Genomic DNA, 15,897 nt, shown 5'->3' with positions numbered 1-15,897 from the left:
CTGAGAAAAATCATGATAGATATATGAATTCATTTTAAAATATATTAAAAAATAATTGGGTTCTACTGACTTGGGTTCTTTTATATTTTTAATTTATTTATATGTTGTTTTCCCAGAGGGACCGGGAGCCAATAAAAGAAGACGCCATTTTTGACTTTATTCTGAGCACTCAATAATATAATGTTTGAGTATTTTATTTTTATTTTTAATTTATATGTTGTTTTCGCAGAGGGACAAGGGGCCATTGAAAGGAGACTCCACTTTTGACTTCTTCTCGGCTCAGCACTCAATAATTTCTTCTTCTCATCACAAAAATATAGCCATTTTTGAGACTGCAAAAACTTTTTTCACTGAAAAAAAAGTTAACCTCTTTGCTTTGCTTCTGATCTGTGGTTTTTTGTTTTCCTTCTGTAATAAAAAATAATGCCTATAGCAGAGATCTTTCTCTCTGCCTTCGTCAAATTGCTGTTTGAGAAGATGACCTCTTTTGCCTCCTCCAAATTACCCACCTTTGAAGGTATTGGTGCCCAGCTCACCAATTGGACCAATATGCTGTCTCAAATTGAAGCTCTTTTGATTGACGCGGAGGAGAAGCAAATGACAGATCGAGCCGTGAACTTGTGGCTCGATGATCTCCAAGATCTGGCATATGATTTGGATGATGTCGTGGACGAGTTCGCCACCGAAGCATTGCGACAGAGTCTCAAGGCAAAGCCACACCAAGCTAGTTCCAGCAAGGTATGGAATCCCATCCTTAATTTCAAGCCAGGAGATGTTTGGTTTAATTTCAAAATGAGGTCCAAGATTGAGGAGATCACTACCAGATTACGCACTAGTTTTGAACAATGTTCGAAACTTAATTTGGTTGAGATTGTTGGAACCACCACACCTACTAAGACTTGGCAAAGACCAGAGTCTACGTCGTTATTAAAAGAACCTCGTGTTTATGGAAGAGAAAAGGATCAAAGAAAGATAATTGAGTTGCTTGTAGGTGGGGGTGAATCAAGTCGTAACAAAGTTGACGTAATTCCCATTGTGGGTATGGGTGGGATTGGCAAGACCACCCTGGCTCAGATGGTATACAACGATGAAACCGTGAAGAAGCATTTCGATCTGAAAGCCTGGGTTTGTGTGTCAGATGAGTTTGACATTATGAAAATAACAAAAGCAATTTATGATTCATTCACTTCCCAGACATGTAGTTTTAATAACTTGGATCAAGCTCAAGTTCAACTAAAGCAGGCTTTGGTCGGAAAGAAGTTCTTAATTGTTTTAGATGATGTCTGGAACAAAAAATACAATGACTGGAATGATTTGAGCAGCCCTTTCAATGATGGAGCTCAAGGGAGTAAAGTCGTGGTGACTACACGCAGCAGAGACATTGCAAGAATGATGGCAACTGTCGAACTTCATGACGTTGAGATCCTATCAGATGAAGATTGTTGGTCATTGTTTGCACAACATGCCTTTGAGAATAGAAGTATTGATGCAAATCCAAATTTGGTATCAATAGGTAAGAAAATTGTGGAGAAATGCAAAGGTTTGCCTCTGGCTGCTAAGACACTCAGTGGCCTTTTACGTTGCAAAGAACGAGATGAGGAATGGGTAGATGTATTGTGTAGTAAAATATGGGAACTATCACACGAAGAAAGTGACATCCTTCCAGCTTTGAGATTAAGTTACCATCATCTCCCTTCGCATTTGAAGCAGTGTTTTGCATACTGCTCAATAATACCCAACGACTATGAATTCGAGGAAGAGGAGATAGTCTTGTTGTGGATGGCAGAGGGTTTCATTCTGCAAAAAAGAGAGAAACAAATGGAAGATGTAGGAGGTGAGTACTTTCGGGAATTATTGTCAAGGTCTTTTTTCCAACCATCAAGTACCGGTAAAAGCTCTAAATTTGTGATGCATGACCTCATCAATGATTTGGCTCAAGTAGTTGCAAGAGAAACTTGTTTTAGATTAGAGGATATATTGAAATATCCGAAGCAGTGCAAGAATATAAAGAAAGCTCGACATTCATCTTATATGCGGGAGCAATATGAGGGTATGAAAAAATTTGAGATCTTTGACAAAGCCATACATTTACGGACCTTCTTACCATTTAATGCACCATATATTTGGAAATGTCATTTGGCAAGCAATGTTTCCCTTAATCTATTGCCAAAGCTAAGACGCTTGAGGGTGCTCAATATGAGTAGATATTACATCACAGAAGTTCCAAATTCAGTTGGAGATTTGAAACATCTGCGGTATCTTAACCTATCCAACACCAACGTTGAAGAATTACCTGAATCATTAGGCTCTCTTTACAATCTACAAACATTGATGTTAAGAGGATGTGAAAAATTGAAAAAGTTGCCAACAGACTTGGGAAACCTAATTGACCTACGTCATCTCGATATTACAAATGCACATCACTTAGAAGAAATGCCACTGGGAATAGGTAAGTTGGCTAGTCTTCAAACACTATCCAATTTTATTGTTACTAAAAACAGTGGGCATCGGTTAAAAGAGTTGGGGAACTTAATTTATCTTCGGGGGAGGCTTTGCCTATCTGGGTTACAGAACGTGGTGGTTCCATTAGATGCAAGGGAGGCGAATTTAATTGATAAGGAGGGGTTAGATGTGTTATCAATGGAATGGAGTGTTAACTCAGATGATTCACGAGATGGAAGAGTTGAAACAGAAGTGGTTGACATGCTACAACCTCACAAAGATTTAAAAGAGCTCCATATCAAAGGCTACCTTGGTGCAGGATTTCCGACTTGGATAGGAGATCCTCTGTTCTCCAATATGACTGACCTAAGTTTAGATAATTGTGGAAACTGTGCATCCTTGCCACCACTAGGACAACTACCCTCCCTCAAAAAGCTTTACATTAAAGGAATGAGTGTACTAAAGCATGTCGGTCGTGAGTTTTATGGGCAGGGTGGTGCAAAACCCTTTCAATTACTAGAGACTCTAAGCTTTAAGGATATGCTGGAATGGGAGTATTGGTATACTTTTGAAGATGATAAGGAAGTTGAACCATTTACTCATGTTCGTGAGCTCTCCATCGAAAATTGTCCTAAACTTGTTGGAATGTTACCAAGTTATCTACCTTGTTTGAATAATCTAAAGATTAAGAAGTGCTCGCAATTGCTAGTTGAAGTTTCCAAGGTTGTCCACCCGTCACTCACCTCTATAGCTATGAATGACGTTCCTCTAACAAGCCTTCAAGCGGTCCTTGAGATGAGGAGCATGGTTGATGACGAACTGATATCAGCAAATGCAAAGTCTAAGCATCCGAGTTCAATAACTTCCTTGAGCATTGGGATGATTAAGAAACTCGAGCTCTTGCCGAAATGGGTTACTCATTGGCTGATGGAACTCGAAGCATTGGAGATCACAAGCTGTGAAGAACTCAAGACATTGTGGAAGAAAGAGGAGAGAGTGCAACACAGTCTGAGTCTCCCTGCATTCCGGCATTTGAAAATTAAAGGCTGCCCCCAGCTTGTTTCTTTGTTTGAAGAAGATGAGGATGAAGACAACAAAGGGCAACATGAGCAGCAGCAGCAACAAGAGGGACTCCCCTGCATAGTGAGGAGGCTTGAGCATCTAACAATAGATAATTGTGAAAAGCTGGAGAAACTGCCACGGCTGCTACATAGCTTCACTTTTCTTGGAGAGTTGTATGTCTATAAGTGTCCGAGTCTCAGCTCTTTTCCGGAGACAGGTTTTCCGTGCACGCTGAAAACACTCAGGATAGGTGATTGTGAGGCTCTGCAATCCTTATTCGGGTGTTTAACACAGATTAATGACAGTAATCTTCAAGTGTTAGCTGTTCGTGATTGTCCATCCCTCACATGCTTGATATCGTGCAGAGGTGGGGGGCTACCACCCACACTCAAAGAGCTTGAGATTAGGAACTGTAAAAAGTTGGAGGCACTGCTAGTAGTAGAGGAGGGGATGGAAATTACCTGTCCATCTCTTGAGATTGTTTTGATCATGGATTGTGATAGGCTCAAATACTTGCCCGATGCCCTTCCTAATAATAATAATAATAATCTCAGGAATCTCAGTCGATTGTACTTGAATGGGTGTAAGAATTTGGAGTACATTCCGGAAGGATGGTTCCACTCCGCAACAAATCTGGCACATTTGAGTATCATGGGATGCAAAAAACTCAAGGCCCTACCACACGGATTGCAGAGCATCAAATACCTCACTTCTCTTCAATCGCTGTATATGAATATTTCACAATGGAACAACAACTTCAAGAAGATTGGTTTGCGCAGTTTATCCTCTCTTAGAAGACTGTCGATTTTAGGCGCAATTAGCGTGGCAGAGGAAGAAGAAGGTGTAGCGGGGTCCAGCTTTCCGATAGATGGGAAGTTGCTGCCCACCTCTCTGCTCAATCTTTGGATCTGGAATTTCCGAAATCTGGAGAAGCTGTCTTCAAAGTTGTTTCAAAACCTCGCCTCTCTTGAATCTCTTCATATCAGGGGTTGCCCTAGCCTCAAATCTTTACCAGTGCAAAGCCTGCCTTCCTCACTTGGGGAATTGTGTATCCGTGGAAGTCGGAAACTAACAAGGAAGTGTGAAAAGGGGAAAGGCAAATATTGGCCCCACTTAGCTCACATACCTAAAGTCGATGTTTATGATGAGTGATAAGCTCTGTTGTGGAGATTCCCACCGCAGTTTTACAAGCACTCAAATTGCCAGGTATCAAAACTTTAACTAATTTTATAAATATCAACATTAAAAAAATATTTTCAGATTTTAAAAACAAAAAATCATATGAAAAACAGTGTGTTTTTCAATTTTTTTTTCTTTTACTTTTACAGATTTTAAAAAACTTAATCAAACAATCTAATTGATAGTAAAGATTTCTAACATTGCTAATTTTTAATGTCTTTTTGCTTATTGATTTTCAATTTTTTTTTGAATGAGGAATCGCTGAAGTATGCAGTACATCATATTTTCAAGTTAATTGAATTTTTTTGGATGAGCAAGTTATTTGCAAATTCATATAAAAATTTAAAATAAAATGAATTTGTATTTTCAATTAATAAAAAATATTTTTGAAAATAATGAAAAAAATATGTTAAATTTAAATTCGAATGACCATTATGGAATGAGTGAATAATTTTTAAAATTTTGTTTGGTTTTGGAGTTTTCAAAAATAGTTTTAAAATTTTTAATTCGTATGTTTTTAATATATTGGCTAATTTGTTTTATTTTTTTTATTTTTTAGATGCATCTAATCTACATATACTTAAAAAAAATTACAAAATCTTTAAAAAAATTTAATAAATACAAAATACATACAAAAATGTATTAAATTTGTATATTTATTAATATTTAGTGATTTTTTAAACGCTTTTTTTCATAAATTTTATACGTTTTAGGTGTATTTAGATTGAGTGGATCTAAAAACTTGAAAAACCTTGATTAAATACTTAAAAAGTTCACTAAAAATAATAAAATACGGATTGAAACTTAAAAATTATTTTTGAAAACTCCAAAACCAAACAGATTTGTAAAAATTATTTTAGATTCTGAAAACTAAATGAGTTTTGGATTTTTAAATTTCTGAAAACTATTTTTAGAATATACAACCAAACAAATTTTTTAAAAATTATCTTTCAAAATTGATTGTGAAAACCAAACCTTAGTTTTTGGGTTTTCTGGGCTAGTCATTAATAAAATGTTTTTGTATTTGTTAAGTTGTTGCCTATATAGTGAACGGGAAAAGTCAGATTGAAAGTGATTAAGCTGGTACAAATTCTTGTTGAAGGGAGAATTTTTTGGCCAAGCAAATGAGGGTGATGTTAAAAAAAAAAAAAGAAAGAGAATGAAATGCTATGATGTAAGTAGTTTGCAAATGCTTAGAAAAATTAAAAAAAAAATTTGCTGTTGTAAGAGCTAACTTAAAAAGCTACAAACAAATATACACATATCAGGTGTCCAAATTTCATTTTTGTGAGTTGTTTAATAAATATGGAGACTAAAAGCAATTTTAATTGTATACCTGGAGTTGTTACATTTTTTGTATGAAAAAAATTTAGAGTATTAAGTTTTATCAATCTCTGAGGGATTATTTGATATAGAAATGTGCTTTCAAGGATTTGAATACAAAGAAAGGCTTCTTCCGATAGATTTCCTCGTCTGCTTTTATTTCCGAGGCAACCACAACAAATGGAAGAGTTCTCATTTCTTTCCAACTTGGTGCATTTGTCCCTGGATATCCTGTCCATCCAGTGATTGTTCGCTATCCCCATGTACACTTTGACCAATTCTGGTAAGAATTTTCTTGAGTTGAAACCGTTTTGGTGTTTTCTTTTGTAATATCTTTACCTAACTTGCATCATATGGCCTTTCATTTTGTTTAGGGGCAATATAGCTTTGGGAAAGCTTATGTTTAAAACATTCATAGTTTCACAATTTCATGGAGGTATGTTGAGTGATTTTTTATTTATCTATAGTTGCATATAGTGAAAATGTAGTGAGCTTGGCTTCCCCCACTATTTTTGTTTGTAAAATTTTTGGGTAGTATGTTGTATGAGGTGGCAATTCATATATATAGGTTGTTATAGTGATTCCCCAATTTGCTATTTTTCTTTTGATAACTAACTCTCTCTCGCAGATCATCAATACTGATTATTCATCAGCTTAAATGTACATGCATTTATATGATGTGTCCTTGACTATATTATAATTAGAATTTTGGTTACTGGATAACTAGTATGTTGTAAAAAGTTGAATGAAGTCATTTATTAAATTTTATAGGTCGAGTATCTTCCTGTTGTTTTACTCCTTGAAAATTAGTAGGAAAATGGTACCCATTTTGCTCAGAGGGTGAATCGACATTATTTGATTAATCTTTGCTGCCTTGTTAGCTTTAGTTGATATTTTAATATTACGTGTATTCTTACACATCAAAGTTTTTAATGGGGACATTACATACAATTTGTTAATTTTTTGTATATTGTTAGTGTGTTTTGTATTTCATATGCTTAATCTCCCTAAGCAATTTAGAACCAGTGGATGTTTAACACACCGTAAAAATATTGTAATTGAATTTGTGTGATATTATGTCTACTGCATTTGTGTGTGGAAGCCTGTCCTTTTTTTTCGCATGTGTGCTCAAAGAATCAACAAATTGATGATTCCTGGTCTTTGGATTTCAAATAATAATATATATATATATATATACAAAGATCAAAATTTCGTTTCAGTGTGTTGCTTCAAATAGTACAGAAACAAAAACATCTCGGAAATATTTTATGAAATAAAGATAAAATAGAAATGCTTGAAAATATAAATTGAAATATATCTGAATGTATAAAAGCCTAATAATTGATTAATTAAACAAATTGAGATTCATATAGTCATTCACGTAAAAGAATTAAAAAACTAATGTTACTATGAACTAAAAATTATTAAGTATTGTTAAATAACTCAATTTTATAAAACAAAAGTTTCCAACAAGGTCCAAAAATTTACTTAAGCAGCAGTAATAAATGTTTATGAAAATTTCTAAATTTGTATAGATACAATTTACTCTTTTTGTATATCACACTATGTTTCGGTGTGTTTCACTATGTTTTGATGTGTTTCAATGAAAACACTAGAATTTTATTATTCCATTAGTGTTTCGTTTCGGTCTCTTGGGAAATGGCAACATTTCAGCCTTTCAATGGAAACAAAAAAAAAAATTGTTCCTCATATATATTAAAGATAAATCCATGTCAAAAGGTTTTTCATTCATGTGTTGTCTACGTTTTTCATCTTATTTGGTTCCAAACAAATGGCATATGGTACCTATTAAAATTGGGTGTAACTGCACATGCAACATCCCTCGTGTCTTCTATGTGCACTATGTTAACTTATTACAATTGGAGGAATAGTTTCCTATTGTCTGTCTTTAATTTGGGAAATTTGTCCCTTTTGTATTCTTTTAGTAGCTGTTGGTGTATTGCCTTATTCTTAGGGGCAGAGCCATGTATAACAAAGTTGGGTCAAGTGACCCCACTAGAAATTTGTAAATCTGAAATTATTATTCAGACTTTTTGAAAATTTTATTTTAAATGAGGTCAATCTTGTACACTAAAAAATATGAACTAATTTAATAAAGCATAGAGATTAATATATAATCATGTTACCCTTTTTTTCCTTTTAATATTTTAGTTATGCTTTTTCATTTTCTTCTTTCTTTGAATTCTTTTGTAGATGTTCACGTGTTACCTACCTTATACATCACTATTATCCCATGTCCAAGGAGATGATTATGGCATTATGTGACAGTTTAGGAGAGGATTTGTACTTATATTTAAAAAAGGGGAAAAAAAAGAGGAGAACTTGTGGCATTAAAAAGGAATTGTCAACAAACACAGTGGGTGTTGTTTTCTTCAACTAAATTAACTAAACAAACCTTATGTTCAAAGGATATATCTGAATTAAATTTGTTCAAAATTTTAGTGAAGGGAAATATTATACATTTATGATTTATGGAATCAATTGTTTAACCTTATCAGCATTTATGGAATTTTAGTATTAGTGATGCAAGCAGTCATTTATTAGATTTTTGTAAAAATTAACTATTGTGGTTTTTGCTTTCATTATGGTATTTGTAATTTGGAAACTATAAATTACTTGATCCAATTTTGTGTATTACACAAGTTTATCAGTGTACATTATGTATAATTGAAGGTTGATATTGGTGGTGAATTCTTTAATGGACGTTTTTGGCTCCGCAATGGTTGATTCTTAGAACTAATATGGAGAAGAATCCTATTTTTGTGAACTTGATGATTATCTAACAGTACACTCCATTTTGGATTTGTCTTGATTTGCCACTTGAGCTGGCTTGAGTATATATATCATTCTCTCTAAGTTATTTGTGGATATTGAGTTTTTAATCTATCAATTCATCCATGATGGATATATGCAGACTAGCCATGCTATAACTACCTCTCTTAATGTTACACATGAAGAAGTTATTGAAACTGAATGGTTTTCATTAGATTGAAAACTCGGAGATACAGTACGTTATATACACTCCACATGTTTACAAAATATCTAACGAAAATATCTACCTAACTCACTCTATTACAACAAGTTGAACTAACACTTGACTTGTTTGGTTTGCAGGACAACGTATCTCTAGTCTGGTCTTTGTGTGACTTTATATTAAAAATTATGATGTAGGAATGTTTAGTGACTTTGAAATGGGTTTTGGCAGAACTACTAAAGTCCTTGCTGATGAAAGCAACAATATAAATTGTTAGGTTTTTATTCTTGGCAATCCCGTTTAACAAAACTCCTTTCAGTTGTATTTGTTTTTGCATTTTTATTTCCGTGAGGCTATGAGTTTATTAGATGCGAATCCAACCCGAATCGTGCCTTGCAGAGAAGTTTGTGATGTTAATGCTTTCAAGATTGCCACTTCGCTGATTATGACGGGGGTCGAGCTACTCGCCCTCGAAGCAAAATGCAAAAGTGCATTCAAAGTTGCTTGTCCGCTCGAGCGGACATTCCCCCGCTCGAGCGGAGAATGCTGAGTTCCAGAAGTTTGGTGAGTCTGCAAATATACTGTGATCTGTGTTTTCACGCTCGAGCATCCATTTCCCCGCTCGAGCGTACACCTTAGTGCGAAACACGCCATATAGTGTCCCCGCTCGAGCGTCCATTCCCACGCTCGAGCGGACCTCGCGATTTCAGATTCTATAAATTCGCAAGTTGCTCCAATTATAGGATTACTCCTCCAGATCTTCTTTTTGGATAGTAAGGTTTATATCTGGGGATATTTTGCTGTTTTTCTTTGATGTTTAATTGAGTATTCAACTCATGGGTTAAGAAGAATACATCAAAGGTTTGTTTATTCATTCTATACAAAAGAGAGAGTTGTTCTTCGGTGGATTCTGAAGAATTCGAGCCTGAAGCTTTGTTGGATTTTGGAGTGGCTCATCGTCAAGACAATTCCGAGGTGAAAACGGGGTTGGAAGAGGCACATATGGGTTGGTTCAATTCGGGCGTGGATTCGCTAGGTAATTGAGAGTATACCTGTGTAATTCCTTTATATCTTCTTAGTGGATTGTTTTGTGGCTGTTGCCCGTGGTTTTTTTTATCACAATTGGAGGTGCTCCAATTGTGGTTTTTCCACGTAAAATCGTTATGTCGATTTGTCTTGATTGTTTGATTGGGATTGTTGTTTACTGCTTAAAATTGATACATAATCACAAATCAACATCTAGGAGATTTCTAGATTTTTCACAAATTTTTTTGAAAAAGACTATATAATCAAACTAATATAGAAGTGGATGTAGCACTTTGTATATTTTTCATTTCTCTTAACTTAAATTCAACTAGAAGACATTGAATCCTAATAGAATTAAGCACTTCATTTTGTTGAGGGTGCTGATTGAAGCTCCAGAGGTGCTTTCGAAAGATAATCATAATTAATACTTAGAATCAACTTTAACATGGATAAAACTCCTAAGATTTAATTATTTAATTGTACTCTTTATGGTGTGAATTCAGATTTAGATCCAACAGAACTGGAAGTAAAGTCTAACAAAACTAGAGATGTAAATAAGAATCACCTCATTAGATATGTACCTACACATATATCTTTGTTTTTTGGGATGACCTTACCTAAACAAACTAGAAACGATAATGCACTAGAAATAGAAACCACAGAATTATGGAAACAATCATGTGGTCATCTGACTGTACATAAGTGTACATATAAAGCCCAAGAGTGTCTAGTTATTACAACCAAAGTGTTATCATTCAAATGGAGTTGTATATTATTTATCAAAAAATAAAATAAAATAAATGGAGTTGTATAAAAAGGCTATACCTCCATGTGTTGTAATATTGATTTCCATTTAAATTCCATCATCACGAAAGGTTTCAAGTCCAATCTTTTCTTGTTTACAATTGTTTCTTGACAATTATTTTCATAATTTTCTCATTTTGTGAGAAAGATGTCATGAACCTCTCAGATTTGAAAATAGTGACTATTTACTTGTATGAAGTAGGATTTCCCTTGTTAAATTTCATTACTTACACCTTAGGTTGGACGTCCAACAACTTTAAACATTGAAGTTCATTCATGCTTATCCATTCCTAACATTCATTTATGCTGAATGTACTCTATGTCGTTCTCCATACTTTCTAGTCTTTAAGCAGAGTAAGTAGACTACATAACTGCTTGTAAACCAATTTTTTCCGACAAACTTTGGGAGGATTTATTTTTCACGTGATTTTACTTTGACAGATTTGGGACTTCGGCAACCTTGGTTGGAAGGAGAGGAGTATCTATCAATTATTGATGAATTTATGGAGGCAATTCACACTCGATGGCCCAAGGCTATTGTGCAGGTTTAGTTATTTCAGAAATATGACATCTTGTTTGATGTGTAACCAATATCATACTGATTACTTGATGTTTGGTGAATATTATCAGTTTGAGGATTTTCAAATGAAGTGGGCTTTTGAAAGACTGCAACGGTATCAAAAAAGGTTCTGCATGTTCAATAATGACATACAGGTGAATACTTGGTGTTGTATTTTGCTATTCTCCATGGCAAAGTACTTTAAGATTGTTAAGGGTGACTCTATTATAATGACATTTTTGTCACTTGTCATCATGTTGTATAGGGAACTGCTGGTGTTGCACTAGCAGGACTGCTTGGAACTGTAAGGGCACAAGATCTACCATTGACTGACTTTGTGGACCAAAAGATAGTTGTAGTTGGAGCTGGAAGGTACTGATGAAGTTCAATTGTAATGGCTGTACTCCTGGTTTAAGTGTTACGTCTTTATGGTTTAGGGTGGTTGGTAATATCAGCTGTGAGTTGCGTCTTCTTATTTTTTTTCTGTCTTTCAGTGCAGGGCTTGGTGTTTTTAACATGGTTGCACAAGGCTGTTTCAAGAATGGCAGGAGCTGGAGCAAATCCTCTGTCTTTCCTACTTGATAAAGATGTGTGGTTCTACAGGTATTACTTGCTCTCTAACTTTTTTGTTCTTAATGTCAATTACCGTATTAGCCTTTATTATGTGTTACTGGGTATTTATCTTGTAATAAAATGTGTAGAACATATATTTTGAACATATTTGTAAAGGAGATTTTTAATTTTTAATTTTTTTTTTTTAGTGTTATCAACTGAATTTCACCATTTTTTTCAAAGTAATGATAATCAATTACTTATCTGCATGTAACTGAATGAATTGTTGGAATGAACCTGCATTGGAATGAGAAGGAAAACTCATAATATGGCAATCTGAACTTTATCGTTTCATTTACATTTTCAGGGAACCATCCATTTGACTTTTGGTTCATCTTTTTTTGATAAGTACTGGTTTAAATGCAGGGTCTCATTACAACAGAACGGAAGGGTGTTGATCCAGCAGCTGCACCATTTGCTAAAGCCCTTTGGGAGATCGAGGGTTTGGGACTTAGGGAGGGAGCAAATCTCGTTAAAGTGGTAAATCTTACTGGAGTGTTTTTTGGCAGCCTATGTTGATGCAAGGCTGATATAGATTGATATTGTGTGGAAAAGAAACCTTCGGTTGTTTAGCTTGCTTCTTGGGTACGTGCAATTGGATCATGGATGTTTGCTGTTATCTTTCAGAACCTTGTGTATGCTTTCATAATTTAGAAAAACTAATTGCAGGGAATGGATTTTGTTTAGGTTAAAAAAGTCAAGCCTCATATACTTCTTGGTTTGTCTGGAGTTGGTGGTGTCTTCAATGAGTAGGTGGGCAAGTTTGCTTTGTCCTTCATTACTTTCAAATGAAGCATAATGAATCAGTGAAGTTGTTTTATTTGGAAAGGCATGTTGTTCTGTACTATTTATTTGGTTAGTTGTTGATAAATGGTATTAGTTGGGGAAAATACATCAAATACCACAACCCCCCCCCCCCGGCGCGCGGTGGGAACTCAAGTTTGTTTGTTCTTGTTTCCTAGATGTAGGCAATACCTTGTAGAGATGGTCTTCATTAACCCTATTATCATTTTACTTTTTCCCAACTTCCGCTAAATAATCCAATTCTTACTAAAAACTTACAATTATTTATTATTAGGACAAAGGAGCATACCTCATCAAGATGTCATTTGTTGTCATCACTATCAGTTAAATCCACTTGGCTCAACTCAACAAAGACCTAATTTCAACCTCTTGGAATTGACTACATGAATATTTTCCCAAAATGCTCTCTATAGAACAATACCTCAGTTAAATCCATGGCAATTACATTCTTTGTTACTGTATCAGCCCTCGTTCTTTTTTAATTATCTTCTTGTGTTTAATGACACTTTGTTTACTCTACTTTTGTGGGTGTTTTTTCCTCAATTTACTAATCCTTTCATGCACAATTTTGGCTTTTTTTTTTATAATTAAATTACCATTGCTGTATAGGTAGATCTCGTTCTGAAATACCTACTACTTGATAAGTAACTATGTCTGGCTATGTTTGAAGAACCATTCTCCACTTAGTGTCTAGCTGCAAGGCACTAAACACAACAATGGCAAAGTGTATACTCTTTTTGAGATTGGTAAAGCGTATGTCTTCTTTGATAAATTAGGTGCTTAAGGCCATGCGAGAGTCAGATTCCCCTAAACTTGCCATTTTTGCGATGTCAAATCTGACGGTGAATGGTTCGTCTTTCAAGCCTTCTAAATTATCTATTTTTTGTTTGTGGATGCACTATTTTTCTATTGAACATTGTCTTTTCATGTTAACTGGAACAGCTGAATGCACTGTAGTTGATGCTTTCAATCATGGTGGAGAAAATATAGGGCTTGTTTGGTTTGTATCTCAAGATACAATTTTTGAGAAAAATATTTAAAATTTTGTTTGATTCAAATTTTTTGAATTTTTTTTTTCAAAATCACTCTCTCTCTCTCTCCAACACATCAGTCTATCACTTTTCTCTCTCCTCTCTCATTGTCAATCACTTTTTCTCTCACACATATCTATTCAACTACAACAAAATATCAAATCATCCCAAACTCCAAAATTATTTTCAAAATATCCAGCCAAACAAATCAAAAAAATTTCCAAACTCTCTCTCCAAATTTTTTTTTTTGAAAATTTATCTCAAAAATGTTGACCTTGGTATGATTTCTTTATATTGGTGCTAATTGTTGTGGAGTCTTTTTGCACAGTATCAATAAATTAATTGGTCTCACTCTGCTCTCTCATTATGTAGCCAATGCAACCAACAGTTCTATAGTTTCTATATTCCTATCTTCCTCAGTGTGTTGTCCAATTACTCTGACCTTTGCCAATCATATACTTGTTGTCAGGGAATGGAAAAGTGGGTCATGTAAATCAAGCAAATAACATGTATCTGTTTCCTGGGTTAGTGCTAATGTTCACGTCACTGACATATTGTGCTTAGTTTTTTATGACTACTATCGTAAACCTTTTTGACTTGATTCAGGATTGGAATGGGAAGCTCTTCTCTCAGGTGCTCGTTTGATTTTAGATGGAATGTTGCAAGCAGCTTCTGAATGGTATATATTACACAATTTGACCACTTCGTTCTTTGTTCTAACATAGCCTTTTATGGATTAGTGTCGTGCTCATCCATTCTTATTGGACTGTTAACTATGCCCTCATGCAATGAGGTGGCACTTGTTACTGTCATCATGTGTGTTGCCATATCAATAGGTTTGGTGTGTCGGGTCTAAAAGAGTCCTTTTGAGTGCTATAAAAAGAGTGTTGGGGCTAGAGGTGCATCTATCTCCTGCTAGACTTGTATTTTGTAATTATTGGTTTATACTTGCTCATTTATTGTTGGTTAAATTATGTAGTTATTGGTTCAATTTTTGATAGAGGAGGAAAAACGTTTGCATGGTGTCGAACCCAATATCAACTAACTTTTGCTAATATAATTTTTCTTTGTAGCCTTGCTTCATTTATTACAGACGAAGAAATTCAAAGTGGTATTTTTGTATCCTCCTACGAGAAGGTATTGTTGTTCATAGTGCCATTGGAACATTAAAATTTTCATATATATTTGTAAGTCAATTGGAAACTCGCTCACTAGGAAGCACTGATCACCTTTTCATACATATTTGGAAATCAATTGGACACTAGCTCACTAGGAAGCATAGACAAGGATACGGATACGGACAAGGACACGGGACATGACAATTTCAAAAAAATCAGAACACATACACGGTCACACGGCGAGGATACGACAAAAAAAATATAATTGTTTTATATATATTTGTTTTCTATGTATGTAAATATTACATTCACAAACAACTAAAATGAATGAAAACCGACACTAATTTAACATATATATATAAAAAAACAAAAAAACAAAATGTAAATTATCTAGAGACTAGATATATTTTTGCGTTAGGCTCCAAAGATCATTAGAAGCCAGTTTCTCAATTTCGCACTTGTGGTTAGATCTGTATTGCGTTGTCAATAGTTTGGTATGAGTTCTTTATCTATATTTTAAAATTCAACTCTCATGTTTCCAGCTTCCAAGCATTATAATATAACCCCCAAAATTAGCTTTAAAAAATTAAATTAAGACCTTGGTTGTCCCTGTTGTGTCTCCTGAAAATATTATTATAAAAATGGACACGTCATGTGGCATATCCCATATGTGTCCCCACCACGTCCATGTCCATGTCCATGTCCCTGTCCCGTACATATCTAACACGGCTATTGCACCTATTTTGACGTGTCAGTGCTTCATAGCTAGCTCATATACTTGTATTTTCTTCTAGTGGGTAAGGTTCAACCTATTACCTTAAGGCCATGTTTGTTTGGGTGGACATGAGCTTGGGATTGGTCTAATAGTCCAATAAAATTATTAATCCGATGTTTGGTTAAATAATTGAAGTACGGACTAACAATCCATCCAGATATGGTATC

The 15,897-nt window shown here is 34.7% G+C and overlaps 2 protein-coding genes across 39 annotated transcripts in view; both read left to right on the top strand.

The window, feature by feature from the left end:
* Nucleotides 1-198: 198 nt before the first annotated feature.
* LOC114312793 (putative disease resistance RPP13-like protein 1) overlaps nucleotides 199-15,897 on the top strand; it is an 18,195-nt gene continuing 2,496 nt past the window's right edge. For 2 of the 38 annotated variants that reach the window (XM_082906619.1, XM_082906564.1), the window contains exons 1-13: nucleotides 199-4,710; nucleotides 6,099-6,289; nucleotides 6,381-6,442; nucleotides 11,273-11,376; nucleotides 11,462-11,545; nucleotides 11,656-11,762; nucleotides 11,885-11,979; nucleotides 12,369-12,587; nucleotides 12,690-12,755; nucleotides 13,583-13,655; nucleotides 14,307-14,361; nucleotides 14,444-14,516; nucleotides 14,911-14,974. In XM_082906619.1, the coding sequence (XP_082762745.1) occupies nucleotides 424-4,656 (4,233 nt within the window). In that variant the 5' untranslated portion in view covers nucleotides 199-423 and the 3' untranslated portion in view covers nucleotides 4,657-4,710; nucleotides 6,099-6,289; nucleotides 6,381-6,442; ... (8 more) ...; nucleotides 14,444-14,516; nucleotides 14,911-14,974. Of the gene's footprint in view, nucleotides 4,711-6,098; nucleotides 6,290-6,380; nucleotides 6,443-8,941; nucleotides 9,035-9,141; nucleotides 10,115-11,272; nucleotides 11,377-11,461; nucleotides 11,546-11,655; nucleotides 11,763-11,884; nucleotides 11,994-12,368; nucleotides 12,588-12,671; nucleotides 12,756-13,415; nucleotides 13,656-14,306; nucleotides 14,362-14,443; nucleotides 14,517-14,910; nucleotides 14,975-15,897 lie in introns of those variants that run through there. The other 36 variants (XM_082906651.1, XM_082906579.1, XM_082906589.1 and 33 more) reach the window with 25 other exon arrangements.
* LOC114303023 (NAD-dependent malic enzyme 59 kDa isoform, mitochondrial-like) overlaps nucleotides 10,694-15,897 on the top strand; it is a 7,358-nt gene continuing 2,154 nt past the window's right edge. Inside the window, exons 1-9 of the mRNA XM_082913223.1 lie at nucleotides 10,694-10,721; nucleotides 11,273-11,376; nucleotides 11,462-11,545; nucleotides 11,656-11,762; nucleotides 11,994-12,075; nucleotides 12,369-12,482; nucleotides 13,583-13,655; nucleotides 14,444-14,516; nucleotides 14,911-14,974. Coding sequence (XP_082769349.1) covers nucleotides 10,694-10,721; nucleotides 11,273-11,376; nucleotides 11,462-11,545; nucleotides 11,656-11,762; nucleotides 11,994-12,075; nucleotides 12,369-12,482; nucleotides 13,583-13,655; nucleotides 14,444-14,516; nucleotides 14,911-14,974 — 729 coding nt within the window. The remainder of the gene's footprint in view (nucleotides 10,722-11,272; nucleotides 11,377-11,461; nucleotides 11,546-11,655; nucleotides 11,763-11,993; nucleotides 12,076-12,368; nucleotides 12,483-13,582; nucleotides 13,656-14,443; nucleotides 14,517-14,910; nucleotides 14,975-15,897) is intronic.

Source organism: Camellia sinensis, chromosome 2, assembly GCF_055761805.1.
Source record: "Camellia sinensis isolate YWXY chromosome 2, ASM5576180v1, whole genome shotgun sequence".
Classification (NCBI taxonomy): domain Eukaryota; kingdom Viridiplantae; phylum Streptophyta; class Magnoliopsida; order Ericales; family Theaceae; genus Camellia; species Camellia sinensis.
Note: the sequence above shows the minus strand (reverse complement) of the source record. Positions and strands in the feature narration are given on the sequence as shown.